This window comes from Meleagris gallopavo, chromosome 21 (assembly GCF_905368555.1).
Source record: "Meleagris gallopavo chromosome 21, MGAL_WU_HG_1.1, whole genome shotgun sequence".
In the NCBI taxonomy this organism is placed as follows: domain Eukaryota; kingdom Metazoa; phylum Chordata; class Aves; order Galliformes; family Phasianidae; genus Meleagris; species Meleagris gallopavo.
In genome coordinates this window covers 1,681,196-1,702,320 of record NC_139424.1, presented here as the reverse complement: position 1 = coordinate 1,702,320, position 21,125 = coordinate 1,681,196, and the positions used below count along the sequence as shown (strand labels likewise).

The 21,125-nt window shown below is 41.2% G+C and overlaps 1 protein-coding gene across 7 annotated transcripts in view; it reads left to right on the top strand.

Moving 5' to 3' along the window:
• Positions 1–21,125, top strand: part of AUTS2 (activator of transcription and developmental regulator AUTS2) — a 659,297-nt gene that overhangs the window by 280,176 nt on the left and 357,996 nt on the right. For all 7 annotated transcript variants that reach the window (XM_085240900.1, XM_085240904.1, XM_085240903.1 and 4 more), the window contains one exon: positions 3,501–3,536. In XM_085240900.1, the coding sequence (XP_085097026.1) occupies positions 3,501–3,536 (36 nt within the window). The remainder of the gene's footprint in view (positions 1–3,500; positions 3,537–21,125) is intronic.

The window sequence follows — 21,125 nt, the reverse complement described above, 5'->3', positions numbered from 1 at the left end:
AAGAAACAGTCTTTGGGTTATGTGCTTTGAAATCCTGAGCGCTTCTCCTCCTCCAGAATATCCCCAGTAATCTTGGCTGTATCTAAAGTGGGATAACACCAGCAAAGCTGTGTGTGTGTGCCAGAAGCTGATCAGCTGCAGTTGCTGCTGCTTTGTGTGTGTGTGAGGGTGTGTATGTGTGTGTTTGTGTGTCTAAGGTTGGGTGCTTAAATGCTTTGTTGCATTATGTTAATTCCTCGGCAGTGCAATCAAATTCATGTCGTAATTAAAGCTGTCAGTTGGAAGGCAAGCCAATCGCCAAGAAAACACAGCATAACAAATGAAGTGAAATGATTCTGCGTGTAGCTATACAATGCTTCGCCAGGCATGAAATTAAATAAGTAATTTGATGTTGACATCAGAAATTGAAATGATACCCACTGTTCCTTCATTCAGTCAGACCTGCATAAACAATAGCCAGAACAAATATATACAACACAGCCTTCCTCCCCACCCAGCTCCCCAAGTAATGCACAATCTATATGCAAAATGGGTATAACTGTGCCTTCCAAGACCTCAAGGATGTAATTTTCGTTGGTACACAGTAAAGTAATGCTTACAAGAGAGTTACTACATTTTTGCTCCTGGGCCAAAAGTTGTTCTCTTTAAAAAAAGAAGAAATAAATAATTAGAAAAGAGCTGAAGGAGAATAACAAAACCGAAATGGTGTTAATTTTAAGCAAGAGGCTTGTGTTTTGCTGATGGGCACCCTGTGCAGACTTCTGCTGGTGGTTGTGTTGAATATCAAACGGTGAACCTAATGTTGGATTTTGCAAAGGGGGAAAGTGAAACCATTCCCTCTATTATAGGCGCACTTTATATAAGAGATGTAGAACCATCCAGTGCAGGATCACGACTCAGCATGGTCTTGTAAAGATGCTGCATACACAGTATCACATTCATCAGTTGGTACCAAGGCTGGGCACTGGGTAGTAGGATCCTTTCGCTATTGGGAGTTGTCAAAAACCAGGTGAGAAGCTGCCTTCATGCATAGCCCTTGCTTCAGCATAGCTCTGTCAGCACACAGTTCACAACGCAGCTAACTTAGTCATTCATGCATGTGCAATGCAGTCTTTTGTAGCTACTTAAACTGAACAGAGTATGCAGAGTGTACTATCCATATGCAGCATGCAATTTGTGGAGGGCTGTGTTTCCATCGAGCAAAGTCGAATTCCCTGAAATTGCACAAAATTATTTCTTTTCAGCAAAAGTCATTTGACTGCTATGTTTCAGCTGTCCTCTCATAGCCATCGCAGCGTTGCTTTTGAAGGAATGGAAATATTCAGCGGGAAGCATTTTGTTCGCTTATTCCTTTTTTCTTTGTTTTGTGTGTTGTGTTTTGATATTTGATCCTTCCAAAGCTTGGAATAAAAAGCAGACAAAAATTGCACACAGATGCAGAATGCAAACTTGGGAGCGTTCGGCCTTTGAAGTAAGTTTTGTAAGTTGTGAGTGAAAGAGTGGGACTTGTTCAGCATCCATGCAGCCCTTCCAACCTGGTGTTACAGAACTGTGGGCAGCAGTGGCTCTTGAAACCCCATACATGGCCCCTGGAGGGGACTTGGCAGCCATGTGAGGGCTGTGCTGTGGTGCTTACCTGACTGCCCATGGCCACCTGTTCCCATCCCTGCACTGGGAATTCCAAATTTCCATAGCAGAGTCTGTTAATACTGCAGTGTTTGTACCCCTAAGATTGCCAGGATTATAGAGTCACAGAATGGCATGGGTTGAAGAGGACCACAGTGATCATCTGGTTCCAACCCCCTGCTATGTGCAGATCCCCAGCCAGCAGCCCAGGCTGCCGAGAGCCACATCCAGCCTGGCCTTGAATGCCTCCAGGGATGGGGCATCCATTCCTCATGATTTTCTCCTGCTAAGTCTTTAACTTTTAATGGCTTAAACCAAAAAGCCTTTCCCTGTACGTACATAACCTCTCTAAACCTCTCTTTTTAGTAGTGCTTTGGTGCACACATGGTAATATTCTGATTATTTGCAATGAGTACAGCTGTTAATTTAAAATTTCTTGGCACTATTTCTGCTGCACAGGGTTCAGTGAGAAGACTGAGTCAGCCCCTTGGGGGTGGGGGTTGGCTTCATTTTGTGTCAGCGCTTCACTTGGAGATCAGAAGTAGAGGGGGTTGCTGTCAGGGTTCCCTGCAGTAGGGCTGGCAGGGATGCAAATCCTGCTTCTTTCCAGCGTTTGGCTGGGACTGGTTGGGTCCTGGTAATGGCAGAACTCTGGCAGCACTGGAAGAGCTTTGTATTATAGTGCTGCAATCCAGACTGAGCTGCGGGAGCTGAAGGTTGGCTTCCTACTGCTCGCCTCAGAATTACCCTCTGCCTTTTGCTTCCTTGTCCATTGACCAGCCTGGCTTAGAGCGTTTCAGGTGATGGGGTCGGAGCATTGGAACTGATCACCCTTTAATACAACAGCAGTGACCTGGATTAGGCCTGAGATGTTTCGTTCTCTCACCATGGCTCTAAGAGAACCTGCTGTGTAATCCCCATTGCTGAGATGAAAAACTAATGAAACAAAACCCTTTATCTCCTTAATTCCTGTGAATGTAGAGGTTGTGATCACGTCCCACTTAAAATGAATTTCATGATGCCCTTTTTTTTTTTTTTTGTAAAGCATTTAAACCTTTTGATTATTTTTCAATTTAGCAATATTGGTTTAAATTATTCTTACGGCTTGGAGTTTTGGAATCAGTTTCACACTGTAGGGTTTAGTTGTTTTATTTTTGCTTCTCTTTTTAAATCCTTGGTTTGTCTAACAGTGTGGACATCCAAGTGGGAAATCGTAGTGACTGTTCTCCAGGAAATGGTACATGGGCTGAAGCAGCTTCTCTGTGCCCACGCGTTCTTTTACATTTCAGACTACTAATTATGTTTACAAAACGTCTCATTTTAGAGAAGCAGTATGTGTGTACTAACCAGGGCCTTTTGGGAATAAATTGGCAAACAGGTCATACACTGGAAAAGTCATCTAAACCCACCGGGCTTTTTGTTTTGAAGTCAGCCTACATTTTTTTATTTTTTTTTTCTTTTCCCCCTCCCGCCTGCCCCTTTGTGGCCACAAAGCTGAGTAGCTGGAGTCCAGGGCATTGAATGTCAGCATGTCAGGGAGGCTGGTTGATGAGTGTCTGTTTAGTCTCAGTGCAGGGCGAAATGCCATCATTAATTCATTACCCAGCTGCCTGTCAAATAAATTGGCAATTACGTCCACTGCAGAAGCTTGGAATTCAGTAAATAGCACGTTACCATCTCAGAGTTGTTGAGAGATGTAAAGGGAAAAATTAAGCAACACCGTGTTTGTTTCAGTAGCAGATGACAAGGGGCAGCACATTGGTGCTGTGATGTAGTGATGAAAAGCTTGGAAAGGGCTGGTAATGAGCTATGTGGATTGGAACGTGTTAAAAACCATCACTGACTTTTCACTTTGTCTTTGTGTTTTATTGCAGAGCTCAGCTCCTTCCAGCTTGGGAACAGGCTACTTTGTAAGTGTATCTCAACTTTAACACACGTCTCTGAACAGCATAGCATTACTCCTGAAATGAAAGTGCCTTACTATGTGGAAATGAGTGTAAATAACCAATCTCTGTCTGCCCACTAGGTTAACTTAGCTTTTTCTATTTCTTCTTCCACTGATAAGTAAGATAGCAGACGTGGGGATGGATGTTTTCCTGTGCTAATTAGAAGTGTCACCAGTTGCTACATATATTCCAAAAATATTTAATTTACACAGTTATAGCAAATAAAACGAACCATGGTCATACCAGCTCTCTAATCCAAGATGGCTGGATTGATTCCCCTGTACCAATGCTCAATGATTCATAGACCTTGAAGAGCCCATTGTGGTGGTTTTGTCTCATCCCCTGTGTATCACAGTCCAGAGAACACAACAGTGTTTCCTACCTGTTGGGTAAAAGCCCTCTGTGTCACAGATGACCTAGGAAAGCACACCTTTCGTTGCATTTATGCTAGATTTACATTTAATGTCATGAGAAGAGGATCAGACCCTGGATGGATTGATAATTGATCAGTGTGTCTATTTTGTTGTTTATTTACATGTCTCTTTATTGATCTAACAGTCCATACTTACAGTTTTTCCTGTGTTTATTCCCAAGTTTATCAACAGACCTTTTACGTGCAGATAAGTTTGGGAGTAAGAAATGTTTTGCAGTCAATTCAGTGCACGGTTTGTTTTCCTCTAAGATTTGTATTTAAATTGCTCGTACCCTCTCTAACTTTGCACTGCATTCTCCAAGCACGTCTCTTTTACCTTTGTGTTACATCTGTAGGAGAAGTAGGACGTTATGTATGTCCAAAAACAGGTGGGTAACATGCAGTGAGACTTTCTCCATAGCATTGTTCTATATATTTCAAAGTGTAATCAAAGATGGCTTCTAACTTTTCATCAAGCTCTGGGAAAAGAAAACTGTGTAGTATTCACTTACATGATGAAAAAAAAAACTTTGTTGCTCTCTTTTTAGATTCCCAGGGTGTAATTGTCTCCCATTAGAACACGGCAGAGTTTAGCCTTTTTTCACAGAGGTCTCTGATACTGTAAGAAAGATATGGGATTGAACTGTGTAATGCATGACCTCACATGGAAAGTGTAAAGTGCAAGCACAGAAATTGCTTAATACATGGAGGAATGTCATGTCCTGCTGGGGTCACACTGGACTTCAGCACAGACCAAATGTTCTGTCTTCTGCCAGTGGTAAGGCCTGAAGGGAACATTATCAGCTGGAAAAGGTTTGTGGTAGTTCTTCTAATTAGATGAAAGCCTTAATCTGCGTAAGGTAAAATGTGAAACAGGAAAAAAACAGGTTTTTTTTCCAGTACTTTCCCTGTTCTGTGTTATGTCTTTTTAAGAGGGAGGAAATGAAAGCAAGAAGAGTATCAAACATCTCAACATGTATCTTGCATTAAGATTAAAACTAAAACTCCATACTTAAGATTAAATTGCTTTCCTTTGGGCGCTTGAAATTCAAATCGTATGAACATACATAGAGATGCTCTGGAATGGGATAAATATAATGTGGGATGAAAGGCTTTAACATATATAAATAAACCTTTTTCTCCTTATAGCGAGAGCTGAATATGCATGTTTTAAGAACAATGTTCAGCTTCGTATTTAGGAAGCAGAGGTAACAGAAGAAAAGCCATCTGCTGTTCCTTGCACCATACTGTCTGTGGGTTGGTCCAGTAAAGTGAAAATCTGGAAGGTGTCAACATCCCCTATGCTCCAGCAATAAGCTTGAAAGTTTCCAGTTCTACCAAGTTGGGAGCTGAGTAACAAGAAGGAGCTTAGCATCTTCTCATGCCAACGTATTGGCACTTTACATTGTACTGATTCAGATCTGAGCAGACCAGGGAGGCATCCCATCTTGGGTCCCATTAACATGAGATACTTTTGTACAGAGTCATTGTAATATGATTCCTGTAACTTTCTTTTTCCTTCTTCACTGATAGCCTAATAGTGAAATAACTCCCATAGAAAGCTGTTTTTACAGTTGCCCAGTTTTGGATGAAACTTGGAGTTGTTTCCTCCTCTTCTTGTTTTGAAAAAAAAATCGTTTTTAGGATTATCTTGCTTATTGTTAAAAAAAAAAAAAAAAAAAAAAAGAGCCTATACTCTTATTAACTTACATGGGACAAATAAAACCCAGATGTGTTTTGTGGTACCAGACAATGAGAAAAATGCTCCAGAATGATCCACTGAGCATGTGTTTCTGATCAATGTAATTATTGTATTATCAAAGTGCGGAAAGAATATTTGAATTGAATCCTTCTCAGAGCTTTTAACTGGAGAAGACTGTTAGTTTTTCTGTTTAGTGTTAATCTGGAACATCAAAACAAGGGCTATTGGTCTCAAATAGGACAGCAATAGTTTTTAGCTTAATAGATAATAATAAAGCTTTTTCCCGTGGAAATTATTGATCAATATACATTGCACTTTGGAGCACAGAATTTTGCATACCATGGGCACCACAGGGAACATAGGCAACCAGGTAAGTTGAAATGGACTGATGATCGACTGTCTGGAAGCATCTTCTCCAGTTGGATCCAGTTGGTGGAGGCAGGTTTTACTCTGAAATGAATGAACACAGAGGTACGGATAGTAGCCACTATTTGCTGTTTTGTCCAAGTATTAATGGAATAGTGTTCCATCTGTACTTTAATCATCAGGGTTCATTACTGCTTTTGTTCTCCTCGGTCTCCCATCTCTTCTCTAGTAGCATTGGTTTATTGTTAGTAGTGCGCATCTCCACCAATAGATGTCTTATGGAGAAAATCACCTGCTCTCTAATTAGTGCCCAGGACTGAGATGGTGAAACCTGTTGCCAGTATTGATGGCGAATGCTTCCTCCATTAATGGACTATTGCTGTCTTTCCTGTCATTTCTGTGTTTCTTTTTAAAGCTTGAATGAACCAAGGTTTGTACTTTCCTATTAGTTGCTTGTTGATTTTGAAGTAGTAAGCATCCTTTGTGTCAACTTAGGCATGCAGCATAATTAGAAAAGCGGTGCGTTTACATGGAAATGTTAAAACAAAGAATAGTTCATTATTTTCTGTTCTTGTGGGTTTTTTGATATCTTGGGGAATACTTGGTATCTAATACTTGATGTTGCTGCTTTTGCTCTGATTCGTTCATGAAAGCAGGATTTACCTTAGGATGGCTGAAGTGAGAGGTACGTAATTGGTGAGCCACCAACACTGCATCTATGTTGTTCTGTATGTAACTGTGTGAATGAGGGCAGGAAGGGACAGTTGTTCACTCAGGGAGATGAGGTTTTCTCCCCCAGTTTGTGGTGGGAGTGAAGGGTTGGTTTATGTAGAACACGTTACCTAACATGTACAGAATGGAAGTAATACTTGTGAGGCTAGGAGCCTGTGCTTATGCTAGGTACTTGGTTATGATAGAAACTCATGTGTCCACAACGTATGTGTTTGCTGTGCGTGTCACACTAAAGCTTATGGGTCCTTTTAATGCTATAGAGGGTCTCTTGATATCGTTGTTTGAGAAGATGTTTACATAGCTGACACTTTTCAGTGATAAAAAAGTATTTTTCTGATATCTATATGATAATTCCATCTAGTAATTCATGCTGCACTTCTAGTAGTTGTGGTAAAGCTAAAATCTTACCTGGTGTTATGCTGTAATTAGGTAAATTTTTGAATGGGAAAGATGGAGACTGATTCTTATGCTCTTGTTGCCTCTGCATTAGTGTTTATTAAAAAACAAAATAGAATAAAGATGCATGCTCTGGGAAGGGCAAAGCATTCACACAGTCTGCTTTGATAACCCATATTCACTGTGAAGTCAATAGTCAGGGTTGGGAATCTCCATTAAATGATTCAGCCTAACTCATACCTAACTGGCACGATCAGAACTGCCATTGATTAAATAGGCTTTCTAATTAGGTGCTATCAGCAGAGTGGGACATGTGTGAGTAACCTCTGAATGAGTGCTAATGATGCAAAGTTGTTGAGGAGTTGTGAGCTTGTTTTCTTCAGCTAGTGACAACTCGTCTTCTGCTTCTTCCACAAGAAATAATATTTGGACATATTGTAAATATAAGTGCACCCTAAGAAATCGTAACTGAACACTTCCTGGAGAACCTCCCACTTGTCTTTGATTTTTTTGCATTGCAAATCATCGTCATCTCTACTCAAAGGTAGATGATGAGGTAGGTTACATCTCATTGAGAAGCAGCATAAGATAATTAGAAAGCAGCTAGGATTTTAGGAAAAAAAAAACTTTCTCGCTTTAGCAAAGTTACTTGAATTTGTGTTGTTTGAATTATTAACACTGTTCAGCTGTCTGTCATTTTAAAAGGCTGAGGGAGATGTTTTGGAATATGATGGGAGTTTGAGTAATAACTGAAAGCTTTTTCTCTTACCTGGCTACAGAGAATGATTTTTGCTAGCTTGCTTTCTGTATCTCCCTTCCAGCCAATCTCACGTTAAAAGGTACAGATGGTTTATTGGTTTGCATCACAAAAGGGAACAGAAATAAAAATTGAAATAGCTTCATGTTTTATTTCTGAATGACAAGTCCAGCTCCCAGGATTGTTAGGAGCAACCAAAGACTGTTAGGTTCATTTTCTGTTTCCTTTGTTTTCAGTTGGTGCTGATGGTGGGTTTTTGTGTGTGGTTTTTTTTTTGTGTGTGTGTGTGTGTGTGTGTGTGTGTGTGTGTGTGTTAGCAGTTCCCCCCCTTCAGAAAAAGCACTGTGTGGATTTTCAGAATTGGTTAGCATTTTGTAACAAGCTGATGACAGAAACAAGTTTGGGAGGTTGGAAGGGAAAAGTAAGCACCAGTGCCATTTCTTTACCCAATAATGATCTTGTTCCACCTTAAAAATAAGGAAGAAAAAGGAGAACAGTGGATGTGCACACGGGCTGGTGACTCAGACAAACATAAATTGTGAGCTTACTCCCAAAGGCTCCAGCTAATCAGTTGTGCTATCCAGTTCGGCCCTGAGTGGGTTCGGTTCAGCAGATGTTTGTGTAGTTACTGCGTGCCACTGGGATGCTGTGTTGTGTAATGTTGCATTGCACCACTCACAGCTCTAAAACTCATCCCAAGTGGAGCACCAGCAGTATTAGGAGAGTGAAGATGGAGAGCCAGTAGCTGGCCTAGATAAGGCCAGCTATTTCACCATGCAGGAAGACTGGTTTTCACCCTGGATATAACCTACAGAAGGGATGTGACACTGTTTGTACCAGAACGTACTCTGGGCTCTCATTCCCAGTTATAGCCCTTAACTCTAGTCAGTCTTCCTTCATTGCATGGTCCTTATGCAATGGCTGCAATCCCAAGTAGAGCCTCTGCCAATATTCTGGTTTTTCTGGAGGGGGTCAAATTTGTGACAATATTGACTCTTTTTAGGTGGGAGTGTGCTGAAAGACTCAGCTTTAGGAGGTTACTTCAAGACTCATTGACTTCCACAGGAGAGGAACAAGGATGACCTGAAATAGACTGGAAAAATTCAAATGTCTCTTGTAATGGGAGGGATGTAGTACTTGGCACACTTCATGTGCTCAGTGATGTTGGTAAAAAGAAGGGAAAAAAAAAAAAGTTGTTTTTGTAAGTAGGCTGTGTTACTCGTTACCTTTAGTGCTCAGTTTTAGAAAGCAAACATTCAAATGTGTTTTGCTGAAGTGTTTATACGTCTGAAATGCTGTGAGGTCTACAATAGCACAACAACAGCAGTCTGTTTGGATGCACCACACTTAATAAGCTGTCACATCCTCTGTGAATGCAGTTGAAAAGACAATCCTTGTTGTCCTGCTTTTGGCACTATAAATCATTGTTAACAAATCCTAATTTGCTTAGTAGGGTAATGAATTATATCCAGTTTTCTCACTATAATTAGTTTTACCAAGTATTATTGCAAAGGGTCTACTGAAAGCCATTTTGGCTTCACTTTAAAATCTCTGCGTGCCCTTTCTTTGGAGAAGGGAAGCTGAAAACAGAGGTTCTGAATCTTCGGATAGTAAATTCAAGGAAATTGATCAAAATTCCAGTAGAAATCTGTGTCTTTGAGCATTGCCTGTTAGCATTTGCAGACCTCAGTGGAGCAGTGAGACCAGAAAACACTGGTGTTTCTTTATCTGAAATACATTAGGTGTTATCTTTCCAGGAGCCACTGAAAATAGTGTGCATTGTAGCAGCTACTGTAAGGGAGGCATCATCACTGCCAAATAAAAACATTACATGTAATAAAGTCTACCCCAGGTCTGTTAATGTTAGCATTTGTAAAATGTAATGCTGTTCCTAGGGATGGCTGAGACTCGTTAAAGAGTTTACTAATGGTATGACCATCAAAGCAAAAAGAGCAGTAAAAGCAGACATAGGTATATTTGTAGCAACCTACTAATCACGATGAGAATAGCTGGAGCATAACGACTATTTTTGGAGAACAAAATTGTGTATTTTTCTAAAGGTTGAGAGAAACATGTTATTAACTCAGTATTTGAGAATTGTTTGGGCAAAAAGAATGCGTTACCTGGGTTGGAATTCGCTCAAGAAAGGTCTCTACTCAGATCTGTTATGACTAGAGATGGCAGTCTTATTACTTTTGCAGATCTTCTTTGTGGTATTTTCTCATTAACTTTAGAAACCTGCCCTACTGCACGCTCAAGGCATTTGAATAAAATGTTTTGCATTTAAAAATATCAATCCTTGCAGTTCTTTGAGTAGGGTGAAATGGTAGAGTCCAAAACTTAAACAAAGGAGGAAAGCAGAGGCACAGCATTTGTTCCTTACCCAACTACAAAGAACTGAGGTCAGATTTCTGCACTGTCAGGTTTATTCCTTCATTGCTGAAACACTGATTTTCATCCTCTTTCTGGACAGTGCATGGATTAATTTCCTCAGGGCAAACCCTGGATGCATCAGGAGCTGGTGGACACAAGGAGTTACCACTTTCAACTGAGCAGTGCTGAGTTAAAGTGTGCTTCTGGGCGGCCTTGTCTTTCCTCCTTGCCCAAATCCACTCCTACTTTAGTTGTTAGAATTGAGCAATCTATCTGCATCATATCTTTGTCTCAGTTTTGTCCTGTTGTGTGGTTCCTGTGGATTTTTTTCTGGCACGGTGTTACATGTAGTGCTCTTCTATTTCTTCACGAAACGCTCAGGGCATGTCAGCCCCTTTTCCTTCTCCTTCTCTGTACAGTTCTCCACTTGCCTCAGTGGGGTCCACAGATAATAAATGTGATGAATGGAGGTGTCTTAGGGAAAGGAAAGAAGGAAGTTCAAACATTTTTATATTTGAATCTGCGTTATTTGCCAGAAGGGTCTCTAACTTCTGGCATCAGCAGAAGAGAGAGGAGTGCCACAAATGGTTGGCAAGTAGCTTCATTTACAGTTCCAAAACCTTGGGGCATAGTCAGTACGTATTTTTGATCGTATTTCAGATGAACTTAATCATTTTAGACAATCTTCAACGAAAATCAATTAACAAAAGTCATGTCATGATCTTTCGTAGGCAAATTTTTAATTTTATAATTTCCGCTCCTGGAGATTATAAGATTTAGATAAGGAGCAGAAAGACTAAGATCTGCTGTCAGTCTGGATTTGGTCTCTAATGCCCCCTGTTACACATAGCTCATCTTTATTACTTTTTGCCATTGGCCTCATGTAAGTATATTTTTTGCTCATTGGCTCTTGTGAAACAAAAGAATTATTATTTCGTATTTCCCTTTTTTCTCTTTGCCATAACATGTGACACAAATTGTAACTGTGAACCTGAATAATAAAGAATTGCCTCGCTGATTGCTAAACATGCATTATGGTGCTTTTAAACTCATTTCAGGTCACCGTACTGCAGATTAGGTTGGTTGCAAGCAGTTAAGCTGTCATGTACAAAGCCTCCATCTTCCAAGGGGTCTCAGTTTCGTATCACTAAGGAAGATGTTCAATAGCATTGAATGTTGTAAGCTTAGTATTGGGGAAGGTAGAGTTGAGTCTCTAGAGGGGATTCATATCATTTCATGAAAAGTGCTGGTTTGCTCATTACGCATGGTGGTATTTTTTGTAACCCAAGAGGAAGGAGCAACACTGGACTATTTCTGAGGCAAAGTATCTGCTGCTATTATTGGTTGTTGTTTGTTTGGTGGTATTGTTTGCTTAGAAATCACCAGAATGGTCATGTGGCTAACCAAAGAGGTTACTCTGGAGAAAGATAGTGCAAAAGGTTCTCTGAAAGTAGGCTTATATGAGGAGAAACTGTACGATGGTATTATTTTGATGTGGACTTCCCCAGTCTTCTCATTTGGTCATTTTCTGGGTAAAAAAAAATTACTTTCTCCCTCTCTTTCTTATATTTTGGAAAAAATACATGTAGCAATTTACTATTATCATACTATTTCATCTTTTAAATAATAGATCTTTTTTCTTCCTGCTAAACTTAGAAGTAATGAAATGCTGGTGTAGCTTAAGTAGGTGTAGCTCTCACCTCTTATTGCACGCATTCCATTCCAAAACCTATCCAGTGCATGAACTGATCTGTGTGAATGGTTGGTGTTACGGTGAATGCGAGTATATTCTTCTTTTGAGTCACTTGGAGGGATGGTAGGGTGGTACCTGAAGTAGAGAACACATCTGCTGATTGCAAGAATTAAGGCTAAATTTCACAGAATAGAGTCCAATTCTCTTTCTCAGCCTTTTATGTCAGAACTCAGAATTGCTGTCTGATAAAATGTAGGACACCAGATTGAATTACTTCATTGAACCACTGCTGTCCCCTGTTAATGGTAATTGCACGGATATAGCGGTCTTTCTTGGCAACATCTCAGATATTTACCTCCCACTGTTTTTCAATTCAAACCTTTGATGAAAATATTCCCAGTACTTCTTTAAAGCAGACACCCAACTGTCTTTCTTGACAAAGGCAAGGTCTTTAAATCAGATCCTGACAATTTGTGACACAGCAGTCTATCCAAATCACCTTTTACCTATGTCACTGTGTCATTTCCTGAAAAAAATGTGTCCATCAGAGAAAGGTTGCTGAAGGCTTGGTGCTCGGTGAGGCTGTGTGTGTGGCGGGGGGAGCGGGGAGATGTGTGTTTGCTTCAGTGGAAGTAATTAGATGAAGGCTTGTAAAGTTGTGATGCGTGCTGTAATGGTTTGTTATAAATATGTATCTTGAGGTACTTTGTCCATAGGAAAAGCTTTATCAGATTATTGTTGCACTCAGACCGTTAGGAAGTGAGGAATTTTTTACATCTTTTCCTGTAATACTGGTGAGGCTGGTTTGAAAGAAAAAAGAAAAAAAAAGATCAGGGCAGTTGTTTTCTTCTTTACTACTCCTGAGGGTTAATGTGCATTCAGCTGAAGTAGCTTATTCACCTCCTGGAACCTCATTGCACTTGATGTTCTGAGCTGCCCCTCCCACAGAGAGCTGTGGTGCTACATCCACCATTCATTCTAGCAAATGCTATTGTTTCCAGCCATCCTGCATAGTGATGAGGACTCCTTTGACTCGTGCAATCAGATCAGTGCTGCTTTCATTACCGAAGAGTCTGCTGTCTTGCTTTGCTGGAAGATGGCAGCCATTCCCTGCGGTGCTAGAGGGGTTTCTGGAAGATCTCTTTGCATTACTGGAGATGTTTTGGGTACAAACTCGTGGTTGGCATATAAAAGCAGCATAGTAGCCCATATTTAAGTAGCATCACTGTAATAGGAAAGGGGAGTGATAATCACTTGTGAGCGAAGAGAAAGTAATGTACCTATTTTGTTGTTTATTCAGTGAACTTCATCTGTGTGGTAGCTTTGTACTAGACTGTAGATTTCTAGCTGTTACTGCAATAAAACATTATTAATAACATTGGCTGTTTGGCCTGCCTTAGGAGATGAAAAGAGATTAAGCGGCGGAATAGGCACCAGCTATAAAAGAAGATCATGAGCTAACTTCATTAGCAAAGTGCTAATCTTTGCCAAGGAGGATGTGTCTGTCAGGGATGGTGATGAAAGACAAGCTTGGAGCAAAGAAATGGCTGTCGTGCCCTGTGTAAGTGTGTGCCAGGCTGATTCAGAGAGAGCAGTTCATGTCTGGGGTGGCATTGCTGTAGTACAGGATGACACTGTGCCTGTTGGAACCAAAGAAACCTTCCCAGTGAGAGTCTGGATCATTGGGCATATCAGTGAATGCAGCAAGATTGTGATTTAGTTTCGGTAAATCATTCTTGAAGCCAAATGGAAAGATTTTCATGCTGCACAGCTGAAAGAAAATGTAGCAAGAAAAGAAGGGGGTTAAGATTTTTAGAACACTTGAGAAATTCCCCTAGAAGAGATGCTCTTTGAATTTCCACTTCCCTCTGCTGCAATGTGCACACATGAGAAATGGAGAAAAGAATTGCCTCCTCTTCCCCTACTGCAGTGCTTATCTTAGTATTTCTCAGATGGCTTCTGAAGATGGAAGTCATTAAATCCAGGCAAACAGTTTAATAGAATCAACACACTTAAGTATCCAGATTCCGCTTTTTCTTTGATGAAATAAAGGTAATAATTGAAGTTATTTGTAGGAGCAGTGGCCTCTGAAATCTTCAAAGTGCAGACCCTATTTCTGTATAGTGTGTGCATGCTGGAGAGCTGGCAGCACAGATGCTGGGGAAAGGAATGTGTTTTGGGGCTCTGCGAGAGGCCCTGATGCTGGTCCATCTGCAGAGAGATCACTTACACCTGCTGGTAAGCCACCCTCTTCCTCTCTCTTCCTGTCTCCCTGCGATATTAACATCTGGCTTGCAGGACTGTTTCCACCTTCGAGTGGCAGCTGTGTCAGAGGCAGTGTGCTTTTTACAGCAGAGAACAGAAAGGCACAAGCAAACCTGAACTCCGTGCTGGCAAATTCATGCAGGTGCCTCCTGTAAGCACTGTGTCTTCTGCTGTCTGCTTAGGGCTGCCAGCTTGGAAGAGCCAGCCATGAAGCCTAGGATGCTGTTAAACACCACCGAGGACTTGTTTGCTCCCTCCCCAATCCGTGTTCCCCACTGAACACAAACTGTGAGAAGTCCAAGAACTGCTGTGATGCCAACAAGAGCAAAATTACTTGCAGCTGGTGAATGCCACCTGCTCCTGCCAAACTTCAGCCAAAGCAGTTTCCTCCCCAGAGTGCTCTGGAGTGGGGAATCCAAAAGCTGTTCAAAGCAGAGATTTGTAGTGTAGGTGGGGAAAAGGACATGGCAATTCTTGCCTGGGAGCTGAGCCTGTTTTGCAGGAGGTCATCAGTTCTGATGGCTCTCTTTCATTTCCTTTCCCAAGCTCCCCCTCACTTTTCCGGTATGTCACTTATGAATATTAATTCAGTCCTCTCTCCCTTTATTTGCCACGCTTTTTCCCATCTGAGCTGATGCAAATTTAATGTTGGTTGTTTTTTTTTTTAAAGAAATATCCTGTATGTGATACCAAGAGCAGAGCATCTCCTTTGAAGGCCCTCTGAGGTTGTCACGCAGTGCCACCTGATGACACTGTTTTCTTCTGTGGTAGAAGCACCCCTTGACCACAGTGGAGGACAAGAAACACAACCTCTCTTCGTGCTCCTTGTCATTCCCTCTGATTCTTAATAGCTTTCCTCATTCGTTCCTAGCGTCATTCGTTTGCCCATTGTTTCTCAGTAATTTGCTGCTTTTTAGGTTTTTTGTTTTTGTTTTTTTTCAAGTACGCTTTGTTTATATAAATCATCTGTGGTACAGAAACAGTAAACAGAAGGACAACATAATTTTGAATTAATATCAAGAGTCTTCTTAGCCCATTCACCCTGTCCCTTCCTGCCGACTGCTTCTCAGCTTCGAAGGACTTTATTCCAACCGAATCAGCAGAGGTCTTGTTGTATATCACCAGAAAACCACCCATGTCCACATGTCCACCTCTATTTAAAGGAATGTTTCAGCACTGTTGTTGAGTTGACCAGTTTTATCAAATGTGTGCCTGCCTTTGGGCATAAGGTGTTCACTGAGGCTGGATGATGCAGTAACTTGCTTTGTCACCTTTCATAGTCAGAGCCCAAGTTCATTACCTCTGTGGTTGCATAGTCATTAGTCATCGCTTCTTGCTTTCACTTCTGTCCTTGAGTTTGCAGTGTTTTCTTTCTTCTTTCATCTGCTTTGCTATCATTGTCTGATTTTCATAAACCTGCTATGAATTTGCTCCTCATTCATTTCTCAGCTCCATCATGAAGTCTTTTTTTCTTGCCTATCTGCAGTCCAAATGCCTGAAGTGTGATAACAATTAAGTCCTCATTATTTCTTGAAAGCATCATCTTAACTGCTTACCTGAAGGTAAGTTTGAAGGGACTCCATTCCTGCTGTGACTTGTTTGAAAAGGTAGAGAAAACTTCAAACAGCATCTGAGATATCTGCGTTACTCATGCTGTCACCAGCTCACTTGTGTGTGCAGTTTAACATATGAAATTAATCTTGGTATTCTTATGCTGTTGTTAGCCTTGTTTCCTAAAAGTTTCCAGGTGCTTTTTAGGAACCTATGTGAATGGAGCCCTCTGTCTGAAGCTGGCATGGATGTGTGTAGGAGAGATGGAAACCGAGGGTTTGGTGAGAGGCAGTGGTCTCCAGAATTCCCACTGCTGCTCTGTTCTGTTTCTCTCAGCTTCTCTCCCATCCTCACTGCCTGGAAATGCTTCTGATATAGAATACCTCTCTGGAGGAGTTAACCAATTCCTTTCCATGCACACCCCAGAGGAATGCAAAATGCTTGTTTCCTATGAAAGGATGATTGTGCTACCTCAAAATAGAGGAAGACAGCATGGTAAAAACAGGTCGTGGCCATTAGGTTGGGGGTCACTGCATCAAAACTCCCTTTTGCAGCTTTCAATTGTAAACAGCTTCCCTGACGTCTCTTTCTCTCCTCTGCTTTTGTGTTTATGCTTTCTGACATACTTAGGAGAATATGTTTTTCCCTTCTTGCTCTTTTCAATTGCTGTGTCCCCTGACAATGTTCACATAGCTAGAAAGCCATAAAATATTTCATCCACTGACTGCCACATCTAAAATGTGTTAAATTAGTGTTTATTTAACTTTGTATTGCTGACTCACAAAATTACTTTTAGTCTGGTTTGGATATATAACTTCTTAATTTTAATTTATTGCTGTACTCTGCTCTGATTGCTTTTTTGCAGTGCTATCAGATGGCATGCTATGTCAATAATTTCTCCAGGATGCTTTCTAGATTTATTCAGTGTTGGATATTTATACAACCAACAGGGGCGCCCCTTAGAAATTCAGTTGCTTAATAAATGCTTATTTTTAAGGCCCATACTTCTCTGAGTCAAAGTGACTTGGTTTAATTTGATCACCCTTTGTTTCATGAAGTTTTTGTACATACACTGGAAAAAATGTTTTTCTGCATCATGAGCGTGGCATGGTTCAAATGGGGAGGGGATTTGCGGGGTGAAGAGCAAAGCATTTTGGTTTAAGTTTTTCTGTAATACAGTGATTTCTGTTTTGGTACTCTGAAAGGATCTCAATGAGAAGCTGTTTCTCTCCTTAGATTCTATACATGTACATAAACTGTCCTTTGTCTCAAAGCTTACAACTGAAGTTGATTTTGAAGTGTAAGATGGAAGAAGTGAAGTGTTGGAGTAGAAAAGATGCGTAACAGAGAGATGTGACCAATCAGACGCCATTCCACAGTGCTGCCCATCTCATTAGACATTGTGTGGATGGGTGCAGAAAGGCCTAGGATTCCAAAGAAAAATTGTGCAGCTCTGTGACCAGCGTTTGTAGTTCTGTGTTGACCACTCCAGCTCTGTTGGCTTTACCAGATTTCTCCAGTCCGTCTTATGTAGCAAGTAAGAGAGAAGTAGGTAGATTTAGTGTCTGATGTGCTTCACAGGTTGTGTTTTTCCATATAACCTCCTAGGAAAGTACTTCTTCCTGGTTGTTGTTGGTTCATTTTTTGCTTGGTTTGCACTAGGAGTTTATATGTGGTAAAACCGAGGTTCTCATGTGCACTTAAACTTGTTTCTCAGCCTGGGCTGTTATAGGTGACTTTTCTTTATGCAAAACAAACAAACAAACAAACCAATTAACTGCAATTCTTCTGGAGACATTCTGTTTTTGAACTGTCCAATTTGTCAGATGTTCATTTTATAAAGAAGTCCTGATGTGCTACCAGTAAGTATGGAATATGAAGTAAATCAAGTACATGCTTTATGTTATCAGCAGAGCATACAACAGATACGTAGTTTATGTATATGAATCTGTGATGTATATATAAAATACAAACATTTAGGACATATTCTCACTGTCTGGATGGTCCTGCCTCTACCACGAGGTGCTCCTGCACCTACTTCAGCAGTCAGCTTTGAATGGGTTTAAGCACAGCTGAAGACTTCTGCTTTCCAAAGCTCAGGTGATTGATTTTGTCAGTGGTAGATGAAGGTGTTCTGACATCATCCCTTCTGCTGGCTGTGCTGTGCATGTCGTCACCTCCAGCAGGGGAGCAGTAACACCCAGTGGGGACATTGCAGTGTGCAACAGCAGTTTATGAAGTTAGCATCCTGGCCTCAGTGTCAAGATTGTCAGTGTTTCCATATGAATGAAGATTTGTGTAGTTTATATAAAAAACATTTGATTCTCATGGCTTTTTTTTTTTTTTTTTTTTCCTTCCATTTCTCACTTTGTGTTGAGGGAAAAGAAAAGCACTGCCATGTGGATTTTCGCTTTCATTTTTTATTTTTTCCCCAAACACCTCCATGCATTCTCCACTGGTGGAAAGGCCTTGTTGCTTAGTGATAAAAGTGGCATTTCTCACAGCAGTTTAAATTTCACTCTCCTCTCTTCACAGTCTCATCTCAGCAAAGCACAGGTTCAAGTTTAAACACATGCTTACATCCATTCTGTTCAGGAGAGCGTGTAAGCACACATGCATAACTGAAGTCAATGGGATTTAAGTGCGTGCTTCACTTTAAAGCATGTGCTTCACTGCTTTCCTGAATACAGGGGGTTTAATCTAAGTGCTCTGCAAATTGCAGTGGCCTTGGATGTATCAGTTCTTTTACCCATCTGGAAAAATGGCTGCTGTAAAATGTTGTAAGTAACATACACACTTTGCAACTTCGATGTAAAGAAGAGTTGTTTTCTTTCGTACGCATCATCCTTGTGGTATGTCTAGCTGATGCACAGCAGCCTGATGAAAATGGCTGCAATTTGTGACTGTACCGTGCAGTGGGCTGCTGCTGAGGCTGCTCTGTGCCAGATGACATTCAGTCCGTGGCCATTCACAGCTCTTCTGTCAGAGGAACTGCAGCTCCCAGAGCTGCTGTATTGAACCACCTGCTTGGTGCTGAGTCTTATATCATATCATAGAATGGCCTGGGTTGAAAAGGAGCACAACCCCCTGCTATGTGCAGGTCACCAACCAGCAGCCCAGGCTGCCCAGAGCCACATCCAGCCTGGCCTTGAATGCCTCCAGGGATGGGGCATCCACAACCTCCTTGGGCAACCTGTTGCAGTTCCTCACCACCCTCTGGGTGAAAAACTTCTTCCTAATGTCTAACCTAAACCTCCCCTGCCTCAGTTTAAAACCATTCCCCCTTCTCTTCCAGCAACCACCTGTAAGAACTCAGCTCATCCAGGGTGCTGACTTCTGCATACTCTGCTAGAATCAGCAAGGCAAAGGAAACTTGAAGAGCTGTTCTCACTCTGTCTAGTCTTCTGTGTTCTGTCTGTATCTGTAATTTTATTTCAGTTGTTGAACCGCAGCTCAGCATCTGGCCCCCAATGTTTTGAAAATCTTTGAGAGCTAATTAGGCTGTCCTCTGAGTATGGCTCATTCAGCCAGTCAGAGCAAACAAATCGCACCGTTTGTATTAGGAAATCTCTACAAATGACTGATCCCTGTCATGGGGTAGCATTAATCTTTCTAGTATAGATTTCCAATAGTTAACCATCTGGCTCCATGCATTTTTCCAGAAAACATTCACTACCAGGGCCAGTGGAAAGAAGAAGGTGGGATTAATAACCCGAGTACATCATATGAAGCATTAATCTTTAGGATTGGCCATTTGTTTTTATCAAAACAGCTCCCTGAAGATAATATCTCACAGCATGTGGTACTTGCATGGACTTCTTTCAAAATGAGAAAATGTTTGTGTATCTGCCATGATGTACAGTTTGCAAATTCAGTGTGGGTGATTAAGGCCAGAAGAATTGTACATTCTGTATTTATGTTGTGTTTACCGTGCCATCCTGCTCAGTGAAAAAGTCAGTGTTTGTTTTAAAGCTTTTCATTCGAAATGCCGCTTTCCTATGAGCCTCTAAAATTTCACTAGTAAGCATTAATAAGTAATAGAGCAGTGCAGGCAGCACCGTGTTCATCTGATGGATGAATTTCAGCAGCCGAGCTGTAAAAGTCAAGTCCAGCATCTCGGCCTAGGTTAAATGATCTCAATCCTGCTAAGTGTTTCGGCACCTGCTTGACTTTAATCACCAGTTGTTGCACAGGTTTCATTGGTCCTAAGTGCTTTGTCGAAATACAGCCATACGACGTAGGTCCTGCCTGAGGTCCCTGACTTGCAAGCTGTGGCAAATTAAAGGCAAAAAACAGCTGAAGAGGTTATGGCCCTCAAGCTGTCTATCCTGCCCTTGTGATGGAGATTACCTCCTCTGCAAGGCAGATAAATGAATGGCTTCTAAAGCATATTAAGTTAAACTCAAATTGGAGTCATAATACTCCAAACTGAAAACTTGAGCACTCCAGGAGCTGCTTTATGAGCCGTATGGTTGTCTCTGCTGTGGCGGGATGACAACTGCCACCAGGGGAACGGAGTAGATGGTGTGGGGATGGTAACTACTTCGGCTGCCTGATTTTAATCGATCACTGCATGCAAATCAGAGCTCTTAGTCCCTTTCTTGACAGCCTGACTTGTGAAACTTAATGCTGTTTTCAAAGCTGGCTGGCTCGTACACTGCTACTTGACCTCCCTTTAGTGCTGTCCAGCACCCTCCTGGCTTTCTCACTTACCCAATACAAGAGAATCAATTTAAACTGTAATCTCCTTGAGAGGTGGGACTACATTTTCCATGCGTTCGGATGTAGCATGTTGTGAGCACTGTTGAAGCAGAACTAATAATTTCCCCAATCTGCTTGTGACACTGATACACTCGAGTAATGTACAGCACTCTCTACATAAACCATGTTTATACCTTCTCACCCAATCATGTCTGTTGCAGTACTTCCAAATAAACGGTGGGTTCCTTACTGATTCTTCCTGATAGAGAGTGATTTGTAATAATCGTGTCATGCCAAACTCATAATAATACTAAACGAAGGCATTTGTTGAAGGAAGTGATTGTAAATTGCATGCAAATTCAAGCCTTGCCGACATTAATCAATACTGAAGCGCAATTTCAGCGCTCCTCATATAATGCTACTGAATCTAATCCCATGGGTTTTACATTTCTTTGCAATTACTTTGATTTGAAACCTTTTTTTTCTACTGAAAAAGTAAAATGCATTTTTGAGTATTTTCACTGACTTGAAAGATACGTGCTCTCATATGCCAACCCGGTCACTTGTGTGTGTGATTGGTGAATCTGCATTGCTTCAACTAGTTT